Source organism: Populus alba, chromosome 6 (assembly GCF_005239225.2).
Source record: "Populus alba chromosome 6, ASM523922v2, whole genome shotgun sequence".
Taxonomy (NCBI): Eukaryota; Viridiplantae; Streptophyta; class Magnoliopsida; order Malpighiales; family Salicaceae; genus Populus; species Populus alba.
In genome coordinates this window covers 25,360,374-25,378,823 of record NC_133289.1, presented here as the reverse complement: position 1 = coordinate 25,378,823, position 18,450 = coordinate 25,360,374, and the positions used below count along the sequence as shown (strand labels likewise).

Genomic DNA, 18,450 nt, shown 5'->3' with positions numbered 1-18,450 from the left:
CAACAGTTGTTCTCAAGCTGGCACTCTGGAACAAGTAATTTTACAGCCAATGCATATGACTTTCTAAGGCATAAATTGGATCCTGTTCATTGGGCTAACGTAGTTTGGGAGCAATGGTCTCTTCCAAGACATAGCTTCTCATTATGGCTGGCAATGTTGGGCAAGCTGCGAACGAGAGATCGTCTTCAATTTCTATCCCCTGACCCTATATGCCCTCTTTGTCAGAGCGCTGATGAGTCTCATGCTCATCTCTTCTTCAATTGTGATTGGTCATCTTCCCTTTGGAGAAAGGTCAGATTATGGCTCAAGCTTTACAGCAATATGGCTTCCTTAAGTAGAGCCACCAGGGTTCTACAAAACAACAAAAAAGGGCTTCAGCCGAGAATGAGAAGAGTATCCCTTGTTGTGCTTGTGTATTTGATTTGGGAGGAAAGAAACAAGAGAATTTTTGAAAGCACTAGTAAATCAGTTGAGGCTGTTTTCAGAAAATTTCAAATCCTATTTTACACTATATTGTATTTTCATGAAAAAAATCACTTGGCTTACAATGTTGCATTCTGATTGGATTGATTGGGGTAGATTAACGTGCATGCATGTTTATCTTGTCCCCACATGGTCTAGCTTATGTTCCTCGTTCATTCATGTGGTTTAAGAAGTAAGTAGTCTATGTTCTCATTGTATGATTGTTGTTTTGCCTTATGGATTTGATATTTGTTCGAGGGAGTCTGTTCCCTTTGATTCTAGGTTGATACAGGGAGTCTGTTCCCTTAGTTTGCTTCTATTTAGTAAGCTTGTCTTGATTATGGTTTGTACAAGGGAGTTTGTTCCCTTTTGCCTTCTAACCAGCAAGCTTGTCTTGCTTTTGTTTTAGAAAAGGGACTTCGTACCGTTTTCCTTGTATTGCTGGTCTCCAGCTTCTTTTTGATCTATACAATTCTTACATTTGATCAAAAAAAAAAGAGGGCCCGAAAACTAATGCAAATAGCCACTTAAACAAGCACCTACAAGTTGGGAACAACCATGTCAAAAAAAAGGGCAAATATCCATCGAAACGAGCCCTGAAAGTCAAAGCAAAATGGGGCTTAAAGTCCTAGGCAAATACACATTGAAACATGGTCTATGGGCTAGGATCAACAAAGCCTAAGAACCAAGGCAAAAACCTACCAAAACAAGCATTGATGGGCTAGAACCAAACGTGCCTTAAACCTAAGGCAAATACCCACCAAAACAGGCCCTCATGAGAAGGGACAAACCAGGCCCAAAAACAAGGGCAAATACCCATCAAAACGGTAATGATGGGTCTGGAAAAATAGGGCCTAAAAACCTAGGCAAATACACAATGAAACAAGCTCGATGGGCTAAGACCAACAGAGCCCAAAACCCAAGCAAAAAACCTACCAAAACAGGCCCTGACAAGAAGGGAAAAACCAAACCCGGAAACCTAGGAAAATACACACCAATATGAGACCCAACGAGCTGAGAACAACGAGACTCAAAAACCAAGGCAAATACTCATCAAAATAGGTGTTGCTAGATTAGGATCAAAATGGCATGAAAACCAAGGCAAAAATACCCACCAAAACGAGCCCTGATGGGTTGAGTCAAACCATTATCGAAAACCGAGGCAAATACCCACCAAAACAGACTTTAATTAGTCAAGCCTAGATAAATAAAGCTTAAAAACCTAAGCCAATACACACTGAAACGGACCCTAAATGGTCAGGACCACCAAAGCCTAAAAACCAAGGTAAATACCCAACGAAACAAGCCCTGATGTGCCAGGACCAATCTTGCCCAAATGCAAAAGCAAATACCAACTGAAATAGGCCTAAATGATCCTGACCTAAAAACAAAGTCAAATAACCAACGAAATAGGCTTTGATGGGCCAAGACCGAATGGGCTTAAAAGAAAGGCAATCCACCAAAACTAACATAGATGGGCTGGGACATATCAGGCCAAAAAAATAAGGAAAATACTCACTAAAACAGGCCTTTACAAACAGGGATAAACTAGACCCAAAAAACAAAGCAAATAGCAATTAAAAGGATCCCCAATGAGCAGGGACAAACCAAACCCGAAAACCAAATCAAATACCTACAGAAATGGGCCTCGGTGGGTCGGGACCTACCAGGTCTAGAAACCATGACAAATACCCTTCAAAATTGACAGTGAGAGGCCAGAAAAAATAAGGCCTAAAAACCAAGATAAATAACCACTAAAATAAGCATCAAGTGGTCGAGATCAACCGTCCATGAAAGCCAAGAAAAATACCCACCAAAATAGGCCATAATAGACTAGGACAAAGGAAAATACCCACCGAAACAGGCCTGATACGCTAGGACTACTCCTTCCATATTCCACATCATTTCAACCAAGAATCAACCCCACTTATTTTTTCAACCCTTGTTATATCTTACACCATTCAATAAATATATCATGCTCATCCCATAAAAATTTTAATTATAAATAAAAGTTAAGAGAGAAATACATTCAATCTCATACACTTATATTTTGAATTATATATATATATATATATATATATATATATAAAAAAGGGTATAGTATAACCATATGTTTTGAACTTGTCTTCCATGAATGTATATATTGTGCTTACCTTACTCAATCTCTAATCAATCCATTTGTTACTAATGCTTACTTTTTATTTTTATTTGAATTTAAATTAATGTCCAACCTAAAACATGATTGTATTATTGATGCATGCCATGGAAAAATTATGTAAGGATGTACACTAACATTCATAATAATAATCTATATATGGATTTCATACACAATTCCAAACATAGATAGAGAAATTTCATTCAATAAAGAGAGCTTTCAGTTAGGTTTATAAAATTATTTGCATGTATAATAAAAGTTCTAAATCTGAAGTCCGACTACAATCTAACTATTAGGTTCGCCGATACGAGACAGTCTCGCAACAAAACATTATTAAGCATAATTTTGTATTACAATATAATTTATCTTATAAACATGTATGATAGTGCAAGCACTCATTCTTTTTATCGAACCCTATAGAATATTTCATGAATAATAGTCATAATTTCACAATAATACTACATAAAGATACTCGTACTCAACATGAGTAAGGTCTTAATTTCAAGTGTTTCTCTCCCCACTATATGTTCATGACAATGCACTAGAACACTATTTTGTGTTTCTCTCCCCACTAGAATTATAGAACTCGGCTTTAAATGGGGTTTACTTCTCTAGCGAGCTAACACACAAAAACACAACTTTAGTGTAGATGATTAAACCCATTTGTACCATTTACACACATAAATTCATTGAAATACATTGGCATGCGAGTTTGTCCAGTAACATATAGCCTAAACTTTTTCTAGTGTTTTGTCCATATTTAGAGTTATATAACTCAAAATGGGGTAAGGTTTGTTTACTACAAACAATAACATCACTAACCATATTTTCCATAAACAAATCTACCCTAAATTTTCACAATTGTCAATCACAAATTTCACTTTAAGTCTGATGTAAATTATGTCTAGTAGTTCCCAACCTGACCTTTCTCTAGTGTTTTATCCATATTTAGTGTTCTATAACTCTAATTTGGGCAAATCTAGTCCCATTGGAAATCTAACACCTTAATCTATAACTTTTATGAAGGATAACATTCTGAATTCTATCTTTAACTAGTCCAATTACTGGTCACAATTTAGCTAGCAACACAGTCCAGATTCTGGTTTATAGGTCTAACATACAACCAGTCATTTTTCATGCATTTCTTTCACTCTTTTTATCACCATTGTATACAAAACATGTTATTTCCATAAAAATAATCATTCATGATATTTTAAACATTCAAAATTAACTTCACAAGAGCATGCACCACATGACTTTGTCTACATGTTTAAGTTTCAGCACACAATAGTTTCTTGCATGATCATAACCACTTGTTATTTTAACATGCACACACAAATTAGCATTAAAAGGTTTTCCCCCTTCATTTTTCATTTGGCTGAAGGCTTCAAAGCCTTAATACTCATCTTATTCTTCAATTTGTTATTAAACATCATCTAGTCTTCTTCACTTCTCATTCACACTGTATCCTCCCTTTCCATTTACCCTATAAAAATCCCCTTAAGAATCCTAATCTAAGAACTAGTATTTTCATATAAAACTTACCTACAAGTATTATAAATTTATCTAGAAAGGTGTTAGGTTTGTTCTTAGTTGTGTTTTTTACTTCTCAAAGCCCCTTCTCCCTTAAATTTGTTGGTCTCTCTTTATCTTCCTTCTGCTACAACCAGCTCTCTCTCTCTTTCTCCCTACAATTTGTTTTGTTTTTTGTGTTTAATCTTCACTGTAACCCCTTACTTTCTCTCAAGGATTGGCTTGCATGTGTTTTCTCTACATGTTCTTTGAGAGAAGGTGTTAAAGAGAATAATGGCTCCTCCCATTTTCCTTTTTTATCTTATCATCAATCCTTTTTTTTCTTCCTAAAGCTGACGGGTTTTCTCCCTTCCTTTTTTTTTTATCCCTCAACTATTTATATCTTTTCTATTTATACCCTTTATCCTTTATCTTCTCACATTATACCCTAATTTCTTCCTTATACACTCAGTCTTTCTCTTCTTTTTTTTACTTATGTTTATCTTTATACTTCGAGTTAAAATTTACATATTTTATTAATTGGTTCTTCTTTAAATTACTTAAATTAATACATTTATTTTCTAGGGGATTACACTCAACATTATGGCATTTTAAGAAAAAAATTATAATATAACTCAATTCTTTGAAGAATCATTTTCCTCACACAATTACACAATAATTTTTCATAATTTCGCTTAATTAAATACAATTTGATTTCATGCAATTAATCCTTCATTAGTCGGCCATTGGGTCTTAAGAGCAATGTGATTTTCTTCATTATTTATTTTAAATTTAACACCCAATACAATATAATCTAACCCAATTTGATCAATTTATAGTCAAAATATATTTTCCCCAAAATTCTACCATAAACTCTAACATAAAATTTATGATTTCTATCTCAATTATTATTTGTTTCATATGAAATACTAGATTAAATTTATGGTAACATATCTAATAATAAAAGATACCTTCAATTTATGATAAATGTTCATCTTAAATGCAGGCCTATCACTTAAATGAAAGGATTGATTGATGAGTTTAAGTACTGAAATTGAAAGGACAAAGAGAGGGCCAAACTTAGAAAAGAGATGCTGGTTCAGTCCAAACTGGAACACTATTCGATAATTGGGTCATATCTGGAGTTGTACATCTCAAATTTAGGTCTGCTTTATATGGATGGAAAGATAAAACATAGGCCTAAAACTTTCATGTGGATTTAAAGATTTAAAAAGGTCGTTTTCAAGTCCAAATTATAGCAACAACGGAGAAGTTTGAATATGTCCTGCAGCCCAGACATTGTTCAGTGTTCAGCCCATATCTCGAGTTCTAGAAGTCCAAATGACCTCAATTTTTTTTTCCTAAAAAGTTGAGACAATTTCCCAGAACTTTCATGATTCAAGTCTATTCAAATTTTGAATTTAGTAATGATGTTTTGTTCAGGCAAGAAGATAAGGATTGTCACCAAGTCAAGATGTGGCCACCCACTCAACAATTATTCATCAAATCAATAGTTCCAAATTTTTGCCTATAAAAGGAGGCATTTACCATGCATTTAGGCATCTTGGTTGTTCAGAGCAATATCATGCTCTTTATTTCTTTCTTTATATTTTTGTAATGTTTAAGTTTTATTTCATGTTATATTTTCCTTAATCTCTTGTTTATGCTTTTCATTTCCTTTACTTTACTTATGTTCTTATCTTGTTTATTTATGTTTATCTTCTTCATTATGTTTAGCTAAGTTTATTATGTATGGTGTTAGAATAGGTATAATATAAACTCAACATGGACTTCAATGTTTATATCCAAGAAAGTTTGTTATTAACATGTCTTATCTTTTTATCTTACTAATTCTTAATACCTTGCTTGTTAAATGGTTAATCTAGATTTGTGTTGTATAACACTTGGTACAATAAATGCTTGGCACTTTCATAGCCAACTATATAATATAACCTACACTTGTGCTATGAAAAGAACTTGATTTGTTGTTAACATAAGTTAGCATCATGAATTTCTGATAATATTTAAAAGTTTGGTGTTACTTAAATAAAATAATTAATATGATCATGTTAAAAATTTATAATGAACTATTAAGGATAAATCATCCTATTAGAACCTCCTTTGTGTGTGGTTTCCAATTTCCAATTGATTAATAAAAAGAGTTTATACTATACTTATTTCTCATACTATTAGTGGATACTCTAACCTTGACATTTGTTTTTATCATTGTTGAATTCTCACATTAATCTTCCATCTCAAAGTCCTCTTTAACTTATTATTATTATTATTATTATTATAAAGTAACCTCCTTGTGGTTCGACCCTGGTCTTGCTGGTTTATTTATTACTTCAACACTCCTACACTTGGGAGAAGACATCAATCTTTTGGTTGTGTCAACCAACCATCCTGAAAACCAAGACAAATACTCACCATAACAATCCTTGACATACCAAGACCATCTGGCCTGAGAACCAAGGCAAATACCTTCTGAAATGACCCCGATGGGCTATGACCAACCTGGCCTAAAAACTAATGCAAATACACACCCAAATAGGCTAGAACCAAACAGTCTTGAAAGCAAAAGAAAATAAACATCGAAAATAGACCTTGACGGGCCAAGACTTACAAGGCCCGAAAACCAAGCAAATACCAACTGAAATGAGCCCCGACAAGTCTTGATCAGACGAGCTCAAAAACCAAAGCAAATACCCTCTTAAACTAGCCCTGATGGGCCAGGACCATCCAAGGTCCAAAAACAAAGGCAAATACCCATCAAAATGGCCCCCAACAGGCCACCATTAATCAGTTTTGAAAACCAAAGCAAGTACACACTGACAAGCTAGGACCAACCATGTCTGAAAACCAAGGAAAATACCCATCAAAATGGACCTTGATAGGCCAGTACCAACCAAGCCTAAAAACAAAGGAAAATACCCATCGAAAAGGGCCACTACAGGTCATAACCAATCGGTCCTAAAAACCATGGCAGATACACAATGAAACGGGTCTTTATAGATCGAGACAAACTAGGCCCAAAAAGTAAGGCACACATAAGGGTTGTGTAAGTGATCCTTATATTTGAGATCACTAAATTATGTTATATAGAAAATGTTATGTTTTAATCCTGCTATATGTTGTCCTAATCAAGGGTAAAAAAAATAGGAAAATATTAGGTATAACATGAACTATATGAAGGTATTTAATTAATTAAGAGAGGATTTATCACCATGGGTGAATTAGGAAAAATATTTTATCTATTTTCAAATAATATTGATTGTAATGGGATACCGAGATGCCAAAGGCCAATGAAAGGATACCGCACTAGGAAAAATGAAGACTACAGTGGCATGTTATATGAGATGTAAAGAGAAAGATGATGGCAATCATAAAAATAAGTATGGTGAAATTAATGATATATAATTATATGTATGTATTTATAGGTTGTATGGAATTATATTCTGATGGAATAGTTGATGATTGTGTTTTTTTAGTGGTATGTATGAGGCTACCTGTGAGTAAGGATTACATGAACTGTTGTGTTTAGGGTTATTGTTGGTATTTGTAAGTAGTAATAAAGTGAGATCAAATCTTGGCTAGAGTTCTCGTGCAGGGAAACTCTGCTGAAATTTTGTTAAAATCAAAGAATTCCTTGCTAAAAAGTTATCTTATTTACACGTATAAGATTGTGATAAATGAATAAAGATGCATAAAAAATTACAAGGTGTTACATCTTAACCCTGTAATTTTATGCATGGTAGTTCTAAAGTTGGTAGCTCTTCTTGGGTCGATGGTTCTTGACCTGTTAGTTTTCGAGTCGATAATTCTTGATCCTCAAGTTCTTTACATGTTAGTGGTTCTCATCCCATTAGTTATTTGGTTAGGAGCTCCAAGCTTGTTAGTTTTTAATAATATTAATTATTATACAAATAATAATATTTATAATACAAATAATAATATTTTTTATAATAATAGTATTAATTATAATAAAAATAATAATATTTATAACACAAATAATAATATTTTTTATAATAACATTATTAATTATAATAAAAATAATAATATTTATAATGCAAATAATAATATTTTTTATATTAATACTTTTAATTATAATAAAAATAACAATATTTATAATACAAATAATAATATTTAGAAACCTAAGACCCAAGAACTTTCAGTCATGACGCCGACCCAATAGAATTGGGTCTTGATGTTGGACCCATTTCTTGGGTCCTAACACAGGACCCATTAGCCTTGGAGCCTGGCGTAAGACCCAAGAGAACTAGGTTAGGCGAGGCTGCAAGACCCAAGTGATCTGAGTTTGCGCTCATGCCACACCTAAGCAACTTGGGTTAGGCGGCCCTTTCCGGCCTCAATTTTCTTAACTTTGAAAAGGGATGTCTGACCCAAGTTAATAATAATAATAATAATTGATTGATTTTACTTGTAAAAACAAATCTATGTTTTTTTTTTCAAATATATTAATTATTTTATTAATAATATTAATTATAATAAAAATAAAAATATTTTTAATAATAACATTATTAATTTTAATAAAAATAATAATATGTATAACACAAATAATAATATTTTTTATATTAATCATTTTAATTATAATAAAAATAATAATATTTATAATACAAATAATAACATTTAGAAACCGAAGACCCAAGAACCTAGGGTCCTATCACCGGGCCCAATAGAAGTGGGTCCTAAAGCAGAACCCAAGAGTAGTGGGTCCTGGCTAGGGCTGAGCATTTCCGGTTCGATCCGGTTTTAAACCAAAATAAACAATGAAACCAAATTTTTTTTTTAATTTTTTGAACCGAACCGAACCGAACCGAAAACTTGTTCAAACCGATTAATTTCGGTTCAGTTTGGTTTGGTGTTTTTCCCTTCCAAACCGGTTCAAACCCAATGGTCCTCTTTGCTTCTCCTACAACCTTGACCGTAACAACGTCCAACCAAACAAAACTCAACCCTGCTAATCGGGCAAAAAACCCAAGACCCAAACATTGTAATTAAAACCACGGATATGAAAAACAAAAGAAAAGGAATGGATCTACTATTCCAATTCCATTTATGGCACAGACTCAACAAGAATGGTCAGTCAGGCGGCAGGGGGAGACAAGACGGTCAAACAGAACTACTGCGCCGGGGGAGCATAGGGAGGAAAGGGAGCCCAGACGGTGGAAGAGCCAGGGGAGGCCGGTTGATGCCAAGGAGAGTGTCAAGGAAAAGATAGAGCCAAGGAGCGTTGAAGGTATTTCATATCCTGCTAGCTCATTTAGATGAGGAGCAGAAAGGGAAAGATTGACCGAAAGGCTGGGGGGGAGGCTGAGGGTAACGTGAGAGAGAGGCTAAGAATGGAGAGGGTGGGGGGGGAGGCAGAGGGTAAAGTGAGAGAAGGGAGAGGGTAAAGGGAGAGGGGGGGCGGCTAGGGTTAGGAAACATTTATATTTATACTTGTTTTTTTTTTTTAAGTGCTGGTTGATTGAACCGGTTCGGTTCGGTTCGGTTCAATCGGTTTCAGACTTTAGAAACCGAAACCAAACTGAATCAGAATTTTTTTTGTGATTTTTTAATCGGTTAATGCAGTTTTTTTCGGTTTGGTTTTTTCGATTATTTTTTTCCGGTTTTCTCGGTTTAATCGGTTTTCCGGTTTTTTTGCTCACCCCTAGTCCTGACGCATGACCCATTAGCATTGAGTCCTTATATAGGACCCATTAGCCTTGGTCTTGACTCAGGACCCAAGACAATTGGCTCAACCTAGGATCCAAGAGACGTGAGTCCTGACGCAGTACCTAAGAGACTTAGGTCCTTGTGACAGACCCAATAGAATTTGGTCCAAATGCGGGACCCAAGGCCAATGGATGCTGCGTCTGGAGTACCCAAGAGAATTATAATAAAAATAATAATATTTATAGAACAAATAATAATATTTTTTATATTAATACTTTGAATTATAATAAAATAATTATATTTAGAACACAAATTATAATATTTTTTATATGAATAATTTAAATTATAATGAAAAATAATAATATTTAGAACACAAATTATAATATTTTTTATATGAATACTTTGAGTTATAATAAAAATTATTATATTTATAACACAAATAATTATATTTTTTATATGAATACTTTGAAATATAAAAAACAATATTTATAATACATATAATTATATTTATAACACAAATATAATTATATTAATTATATTTTTTAGATGAATACTTTAAATTATAAGAAAAATAATAATATTTATAACACAATTAATTATATTAATAAACTCAAGACCCAAGAACCTTCGATCCTGACATAGGACCCAAGAAACCTGGGTCCTGACACAAGATCAAAGAGCAGCGGCTCCTAACAGAATTGGGTCTTGATGCAAGACCCAAGGCTAAGGTATCCTGAGTGGGTCTTCATACTCGCTCACCTAGGTCTACAGCCATGCGCACGAGTCTAAACGTAGTGCCTAGTGCAACCCAAACACCATGTGTCTGCAGGCTAAGGCCTACAGCCCCACTTAGCGTGCGAGCACCCAGTGATTATCAATCCAAAGGCCAGGTATATGCAGCCCCACCAAAACTTGAACTGACAATTTTTTGCCCAACCATCCCTTTAATGCCATATGCATCCTAATGAAAAGACAACTTCATCCCCCTACTGATGTCCTTGCAACTCTATGTGGCAAGGGCAACCCTGCCATTACACTGCTTCAATCCATAATGCTTCAATCCACAATGCTTTATGTCTCGGTAAACAGTAACAGGGGCACTGATCCCTTTTAGTATATTATATAATAATATCATCAAGTTGTCCCCTATTAGGCACATAAGGTGTGCAAATCAATCCATTATCTAATTTTTCTTTGACGAAATGCTTGTCTACTGGGAGGAGCACCTGTTGCCAATAGAATTCACATATAACAACAGTTATTAGACAATAATTAGAATGGCCCCATTTAAAGCTTTTTATGGAAAAAAGTGTAAGACACCCTTGTGTTGGGGAGAAGTCGGGGACAGAAAGTTGTATGGGGCAAAATTAGTACAAATCACTACTGAAAAAGTGAGGATCATTAGGGATCAAATAAAGGTGGCCCAGTATAGATAGAAGAAGTATGCAAATATTCGAAGGAGAACCCTTGCATTTTGTCTTGGGGATAAAGAATATTTGAATGTAAGTCTATGGAAAAAAAAATGTTGAGATTCAGCATCAAGGGAAAGTTAGCTGACATGACCAAAAGATTGATGTCTTCTCCCAAGTGTAGGAGTGTCGAAGTAATAAATAACCCGGCAAGACCGGGGTCGAACCACAGAGAGGTTAATTGTATAAATTATAAATAAAAATACAACAACAACAACAACAACAACAACAATAATAATAATAATACTCAGTACGTGGCGTTGTTATACCTGAGAATGATCTAAAAGATCGGGTCACAGGTTTTCAGCCTATATACTGAGTTTATGAAAAGATCAAAGAGATATATTATATAATATAAACAGATTTCTGATGCGAATGAACAAGGCAAGACCAACAATGTCAGGATCCTTGATCAAACACAGAGCATACTTACCGTAAATAAAATATAACAAGAATGTAAATAGTAGTAGTAGTAGTAGTAGTAGTAGTAGTAGTAGTAGTAGTAAAAAAAAGAAGAGGAAGAAATTAATGAGAACTTTGAGATGGAAGATTATTGTAAGAATTAAACAATGATAAAAACACATGTCAAGGTTAGAGGATCCACTAATGATATTTCAAACAAGTATAGTATAAACTCTTATTACTCAATTTGGAAACCACACACGAAGGAGGTTCCTATCGGATGATTTATCATTAATAACTCATTATAAATTGTTAACATGATCATATTAATTATCTTATTTACGTAACACCAAACTTTTAAATATTTTAAGGAATTCATGATGCTTACTTATGTTAACAACAAATCAAGTTCCTTTCATAGCACAAGTGTAGGTAATACCATACGGTTAGGCTATGAGAGTGCCAAGCATTTATTGTACCAAGTGTTATACAACACAAATCTAGATTAACCATTTAACAAGCAAGGTATTAAGAATTAGTAAGATAAAAAAATAAGACATGTTAATATTAAACATTAAGGTGCATGTTGAGTTTACACTATACTTATTCTTACACCATTAGTGTAACCTTTTCACCTTGACATAATAAACTTAGCTAAACATAATGAAAAAGAGAAACATAAATAAACAAAACAAGCACATAAATAAGATACAAGTTAAGGAAAGGAAAGGAAATGAAAAGCATAAACAAGATATTAATGAAAGCAAAACTTAAGAATTACAAAAAAAATATAAAGAGAGAGAACAAGAGCAAGCTCTTGATCTGAACAATCCAGCCACTAAATACATGGCAAATGCCTCCTTTTATAAGACAAAATTTGGAATTATTGATTTGATGACTAATTGTTAAGTGGGTGGCCAACTATTGACTTTGTGAAAATCATTATCTTCTTGTCTAAATAAAACGAAATTGCTAGCATCAGAAATGGGACCACTTGAAAACATGAAAGTTGTAGAAAAATGACTCAGTTTTCCATGAAAAAATAATGGAGGTCATTTGGACTTCAGAAATGGGACCACTTGAAAACATGAAAGTTGTAGAAAAATGACTCAGCTTTCCATGAAAAAATAATGGAGGTCATTTGGACTTCTAGAACTCCATATATGGGCCAAACACTGAACAGTGTATAGGCTGCAGGACAGATTCGGACTTCTCCGTTGTTGCAATAATTTGGACTTGCATACGAACTTCTTAGATCTTGGTGTCCACATGAAAGTTGTAGGCCTATGTCTTACTGAATCTGTGTAAAACTTGGAGATCATTTTGACATCTAGAACTCAAGATATGACCCAATTACCGAACAGTGTTCTAGTTTGGACTGCACCAACATCTCTTTTCTAAGTTTGTCCCTCTCTTTGTCGTTTCAATTTCCATACTTGAACTCATCAATCAATCCTTTAATTTATGTGATAGGCCTGCATTTAAGATGAACATTTACCATATATTAAGGTATTTTATAGTATTAAACTTGTTATTATAAAACATGCTTTAGTTAAGGAGTTATTGATACTTTAAGTGCAAAATCATGATATAAAACCTTGATAAATATGCACTTTTAAGTACTAATCACATCCCTCAACCAGCTTATTACTAGTCCCTAGTAATCAAAGCGTTACAATAGAAAAACAATTTGCAAATTCCATAAAGCAAGGCATTCATCATTCAACTTCCATTAATCTATCCAGATAAACAAACTCTTATTAAATTCATAAATCTACTCAATACCTCTTAAACAAGATATTACTAAACCTTTCTTTTGTGCTCAAAATATCAACATATAGTTATGGGACTTTACTTGGAAGAAAAACAAATTTTTATTCTAATGTTTAAGGTTAACTTTCTTGGGTTAGGATTATTTTATTTACACACACACACACACACATATATAACTTAAAACACAATGCATCTTTAACCCATGTAACGAGCTTTCAGCTAATGACTCCCAGGCCAGTTGGTCTTAGGGCATTAGGTGTTGAGACACCCCTACGAGCTTAATAACTCGGGTTGCGGATACTGATACGTAGATAGTGCAATGTTTGATTCCCTTAAGCTTTTCTCCTTAACCCATGTAACAAGCGTTGGGCCAATAGCTCCCAAGTCAGTTGACTTTAGGGTATTAATTGTTAAAAGTCCCCTTTGGGCTTAATTGCTTAGATTAGGGAGGTGATGAAACCAAACTTATCTACCTTTAATTTATCATTATTTTTTTTGTTTTTTTTTTTTGTTTTTTCGCAAATTATGTATTATCCCTTTCCCTTAGTTTTTACCTTTAACAAAAGAACATAAATAATGTAATAATTCAATGTGCAACCCACAATCATATGTTAAAGTGTGTGTGTGTGTGTGTGAAAATAAAGATTTAAGAATACTTGTTAAATGAGCATATGAGCAGAATCAAGTGCTAACAATACGAGAGTTTGTAAACCTGAATATTTCAAGAAGTATTCTGATAGACCTTGTTAAGAATGTTTACTAAGATGCGTCTCAAGAGTCACTTTAACAAAAGAACTCCTTTTACTCTGCCATCCTAATAACAACAGTTTTGCAAATAGTTTATGAAATAGAAAACACAATTGTTTTTTTTTTTAATATATCAACTACTACCCTTTCCCCCAACCAAAATGAGACATTGTCCTCAATGTCTTAAGGTAGAAAGATAGAGTATATAAGACATCACCTGAAATAGCGAACATTGACAAACCTGAAACACACTTAAACAAATATAAGAAACAACAAAACACAATACTAAAACCAAAAGATGCAAATATTTACAAACATAAGCTCAAATCCAATCTAATCTTTTTACAGCTTTCCTTAGTTGACCAATTTATGCGACTCATGGAGGGATTAATTACAGGGATGAAAGATTGTAGTTGGTCAATCAATTATTCAGCAATAGCAGCAGAGATTATGATTTGTCGTGTTGAAGATGTTAGAAATTCCTGTTCCACAGCATGATCAAGAAAAGACAACAACTTATCATAAAAACCATTAACATTTAACAAACCTATAGGTTTATGGTGAATGTGCAGTTGGGCCCAAGAGAAAATATGACAGATCTCTTCCAATGTGCCCAGACCACCTGGTAAGGCAATGAAGGTATCAGCATAGTTAAACATTGCATTCAGTCGATCAGACATTGTGGGGACCTGTAATTCCTCTCTAATTGTTTTTCCAATGATATCCCATTATGCTAAAGGTTTGGAGATAACCCCTAAAACTAGACTACCTCCTAAAAATGCAGCTTTTGACATTTCCCCCATTAACCCAAGGCTACCTCCTCCATACACTAAATGAATCTTTCGCTCAGCTAGTACCTGACCAAGATGATTTGCTAATTCTAAAAACTCTTTTTCTTTCCTAGGACTGGATCCACCGAAAACATAAATATTGTTTATGTGATGACTTGAGGAACCTGGCATTTCTACACACTTCTATATTTGATGAATGTATGGGTTGAGTAGAATTTTATAGATGAGAAATTGAAAATGCAATCATATCACCTATATGTAGGCCAGCCGTAGCCTCACTCTCTCTCTCTCTCTTTATTTATTTATTTATTTTGCAAAAGCATGTGTATGTACAGGTAGTTGTGATTGTGGCTCACATCTTTCCTTGGTTTTACGTCCAAGAATAGCTTAAACGCCCTCTATGGGTCGGGGATAGGCTTCCCATCCAGTTTTCTTAAAAACTGGCAAACAAGGTCTTTTTTAGTCAGATTTCCAAGACTAAGTCGAGCATGTTCTTTATGGAATTGTGGCCATAAATCATGAATTGCACGATGCACATCTACACTAGGGTGCGTCTTAAGAGTCAATAGAAGATTATCTAAAGACCCCTTACTCAGGCCATCCTTAATGAATTGTATTTATCTTCACGGTTTACAGATACCATTCCTAAAGAACGACATGTCACATTACAAGTCCATCTGGCATATCTGTGATAGACTTTCAGACGTTTTGCACGACGTTTCTTTACAAAAGCGCTTTTACCTGTTCCAGGCATGTGTGAAATGAAAGAATTGGAGGACTCACCTGATAATCGAACCTTTGCTTCAATCAGCCAACGAATATCTTCAGGAATTTCATGATTCATTAATAACCTCAATCTTGCACATCTAGCATGGTAAATTTTTGTAATCGTATTCTGAGGCAGAGCGGGAAAATACTTTTTTAATTTTTCAAGAGTGGTTTCCATTTTTAAATGAGAATAGGAGGAGAGATTCAAAGAAAGGAGAAAGAGTAGAGAATTGCACAAATATATACACAGATATCAGTTATAATAGGAAATTGAAAGAACCGACTTAAGAGTCACGGAGTACCGTTATCCGCCATTTGACCGGGGTGAGAGAAACTAGCAAAACAAAAGTCACACTAAAAAGGAACACATCAAAGTAAACCAATGGATTCATTTTCACTAGGAAACTCATCAAAGTAAGCTTTCAAACGATGTCCATTTACCTTCAAAACATTGTCATTCTTTGGATTCTCTATATCAAGGGCCCCATAAGGATACACATGTTTCAAAATAAATGGACCGCTCCATCTTGATCTTAGTTTTTTAGGAAATAAATGGAGTCGAGAATTATAAAGCAAAACTTTTTGACCAGTATCAACTTTTTGACAATTTTCACAAGTTTTGTAGAATGCATGCGTGTCCTTAAACATGGTGGGCCAATAAAATCCATTTTGTAAGATTTTTGCAGTCATCTTTCTTAATGAGAAATGACTACCACATGCTTCACAATGACAACGTTTAATAACACTACTTACCTCATTGTCAGGAATGTATTTTTGAAATATTTGATCAGGACAATATTTGAATAAGTAAGGGTCATCCCAATAAAAGTTTTGCACGTCGCTCAAAAACTTTCCTTTGTCTTCGGTACTCCAGTGAGCTAGCAAATCTCCTGTTGCAAGAAAATTGATACTTTTAGCAAACCAAGGCATTGAACTAAAAGAAAGTGAGGATTCATCAAGAGAGTAATCATTGATTGGTGGGATGTCAGATGTCAAATTTGTTGTCACTCTTGACAAAAGATCGGCATCAACATTTTTTGTGCCTTTTTCATCCGTGATTTCTTCCTGAGAATAAATCATTTGCAAATCTTTAGATTCATCCAACTCAATTTTACTCAAAGTAGATTCAAGTTGATCATGAACTAATTCTTCAATAAGATCTATTCTTATAAATCATTATCATCTCCAGGTTGCTTGCAAATGTTGAAAATATTCATCTCCAATGTCATGTTTCCAAAAGATAACTTCATTAGTCCATTCCTACAATTAATCACTGCATTAGAAGTTGCAAGAAACGCACGTCCTAAAATAACAGGAAATGAATTACATGCTTCAACAGGTTGCGTGTCCAAGACAATAAAATCCACAGGATAAATGAATTTATCAACTTGTACTAACACATCTTCAATTATTCCTCTAGGCACTTTTACAGATCTATCAGCAAGTAAAAGAGTTACAGAAGTTGGTTTTAACTAACCTAGATTAAGACTTTGAAAAACCAAATATGGAAGTAAATTCACACTAGCTACAAGATCAAGTAAAGCTCTTTCAATTTTATGTTCTCCAATAAAGTAAGAAATTGTAGGACAACAAGGGTCTTTATATTTCAAAGCATTATTGTTCTGAAGAATAGCACTTACTTGTTCGACTAAAAATGCTTTCTTTTTCACATTTAGTTTTATCTTCACAGTGCATAGATCTTTCAAAAATTTAGCATAGGAAGGTACATGTTTAATAGCATCCAACAAAGGTATATTGATCCTTACCTGTTTGAAAGTTTCAAGGATTTCAGAATTGTGATTGACTTTCCTTTGTTTGGTCATGGCATGAGGAAATGGAAGTGCTGGCAGAGAATCAGTCTTTTCTTTACAATATTCAGATTCAACCCCTTCCTTACCCTCAGAGATTGACTCATCATCTTTCTCACAAGGTTCAAGAGTGGGTTTTTCAATAACCTTACCACTACGAAGAGTGATGACTGATTTGACTTGATCCATGTGTTGGCTTCCGGAACTACTTGCATTTGCATTGTATTGCCCCTTTGGATTTTGCTGTGGTTGAGATGAAAACTTACCTTTCTCTTGAAAACTGAGAGCAGATGTGAATTTTGCATGAGCATCTTTAAAATTTGTCATACTTTGAGCAAGTTGAGTGTTGATTGTCTCTTGCTTTTCAATAAATGCATGCAATGTTTCCTCAAGATTTCTTCTAGGAGGTGGAGCATAAGGAGGTGCATATCCATGAGAATTTTGGAAATTATGGTGTGCTTGAAATGGTGGTTGTGAAGTTTGTGCATTATTGTTATCACTCTTCCAACTGAAATTTTGGTGATTTCTCCAACTAGGGTTGTATGTTTGCGAATATAGGTTATGATTGGGCCTTTGGAAACTATTTAAAGCATGGGCTTGTTCATGGAGGCATTTCTTGAAAGAAGGCAAAGTTGGATAGTCATTGGTTGCATGTTCATTTGTTTCACAGATTTGACACACAATGTCTTAAACATATTTTAATTGACCACTCTTTTTCAATTCTAGTGCCTCGACTTTTCTAGCTAAAGATGCAAACTCGGCTTGGAGGTCATGATCTTCCCTAAGGTTATACATACCTCCACTAGATGTATGAGGTTGGGTTTTAATTGGTGCCTTATAAGTGCCTATAGTGTCTCAATTTTATGTATTTTCAGCTAGCAAGT

General features: G+C 34.2%; 1 protein-coding gene across 1 annotated transcript in view; it reads right to left on the bottom strand.

Annotated features, from left to right (window-relative positions):
* Positions 1–17,893, bottom strand: part of LOC140955715 (uncharacterized) — a 106,550-nt gene extending 88,657 nt beyond the window's left edge. Inside the window, 1 exon segment of the mRNA XM_073409896.1 lies at positions 17,236–17,893. Coding sequence (XP_073265997.1) covers positions 17,236–17,893 — 658 coding nt within the window.
* Between the last annotated feature and the right edge of the window lie 557 nt (positions 17,894–18,450).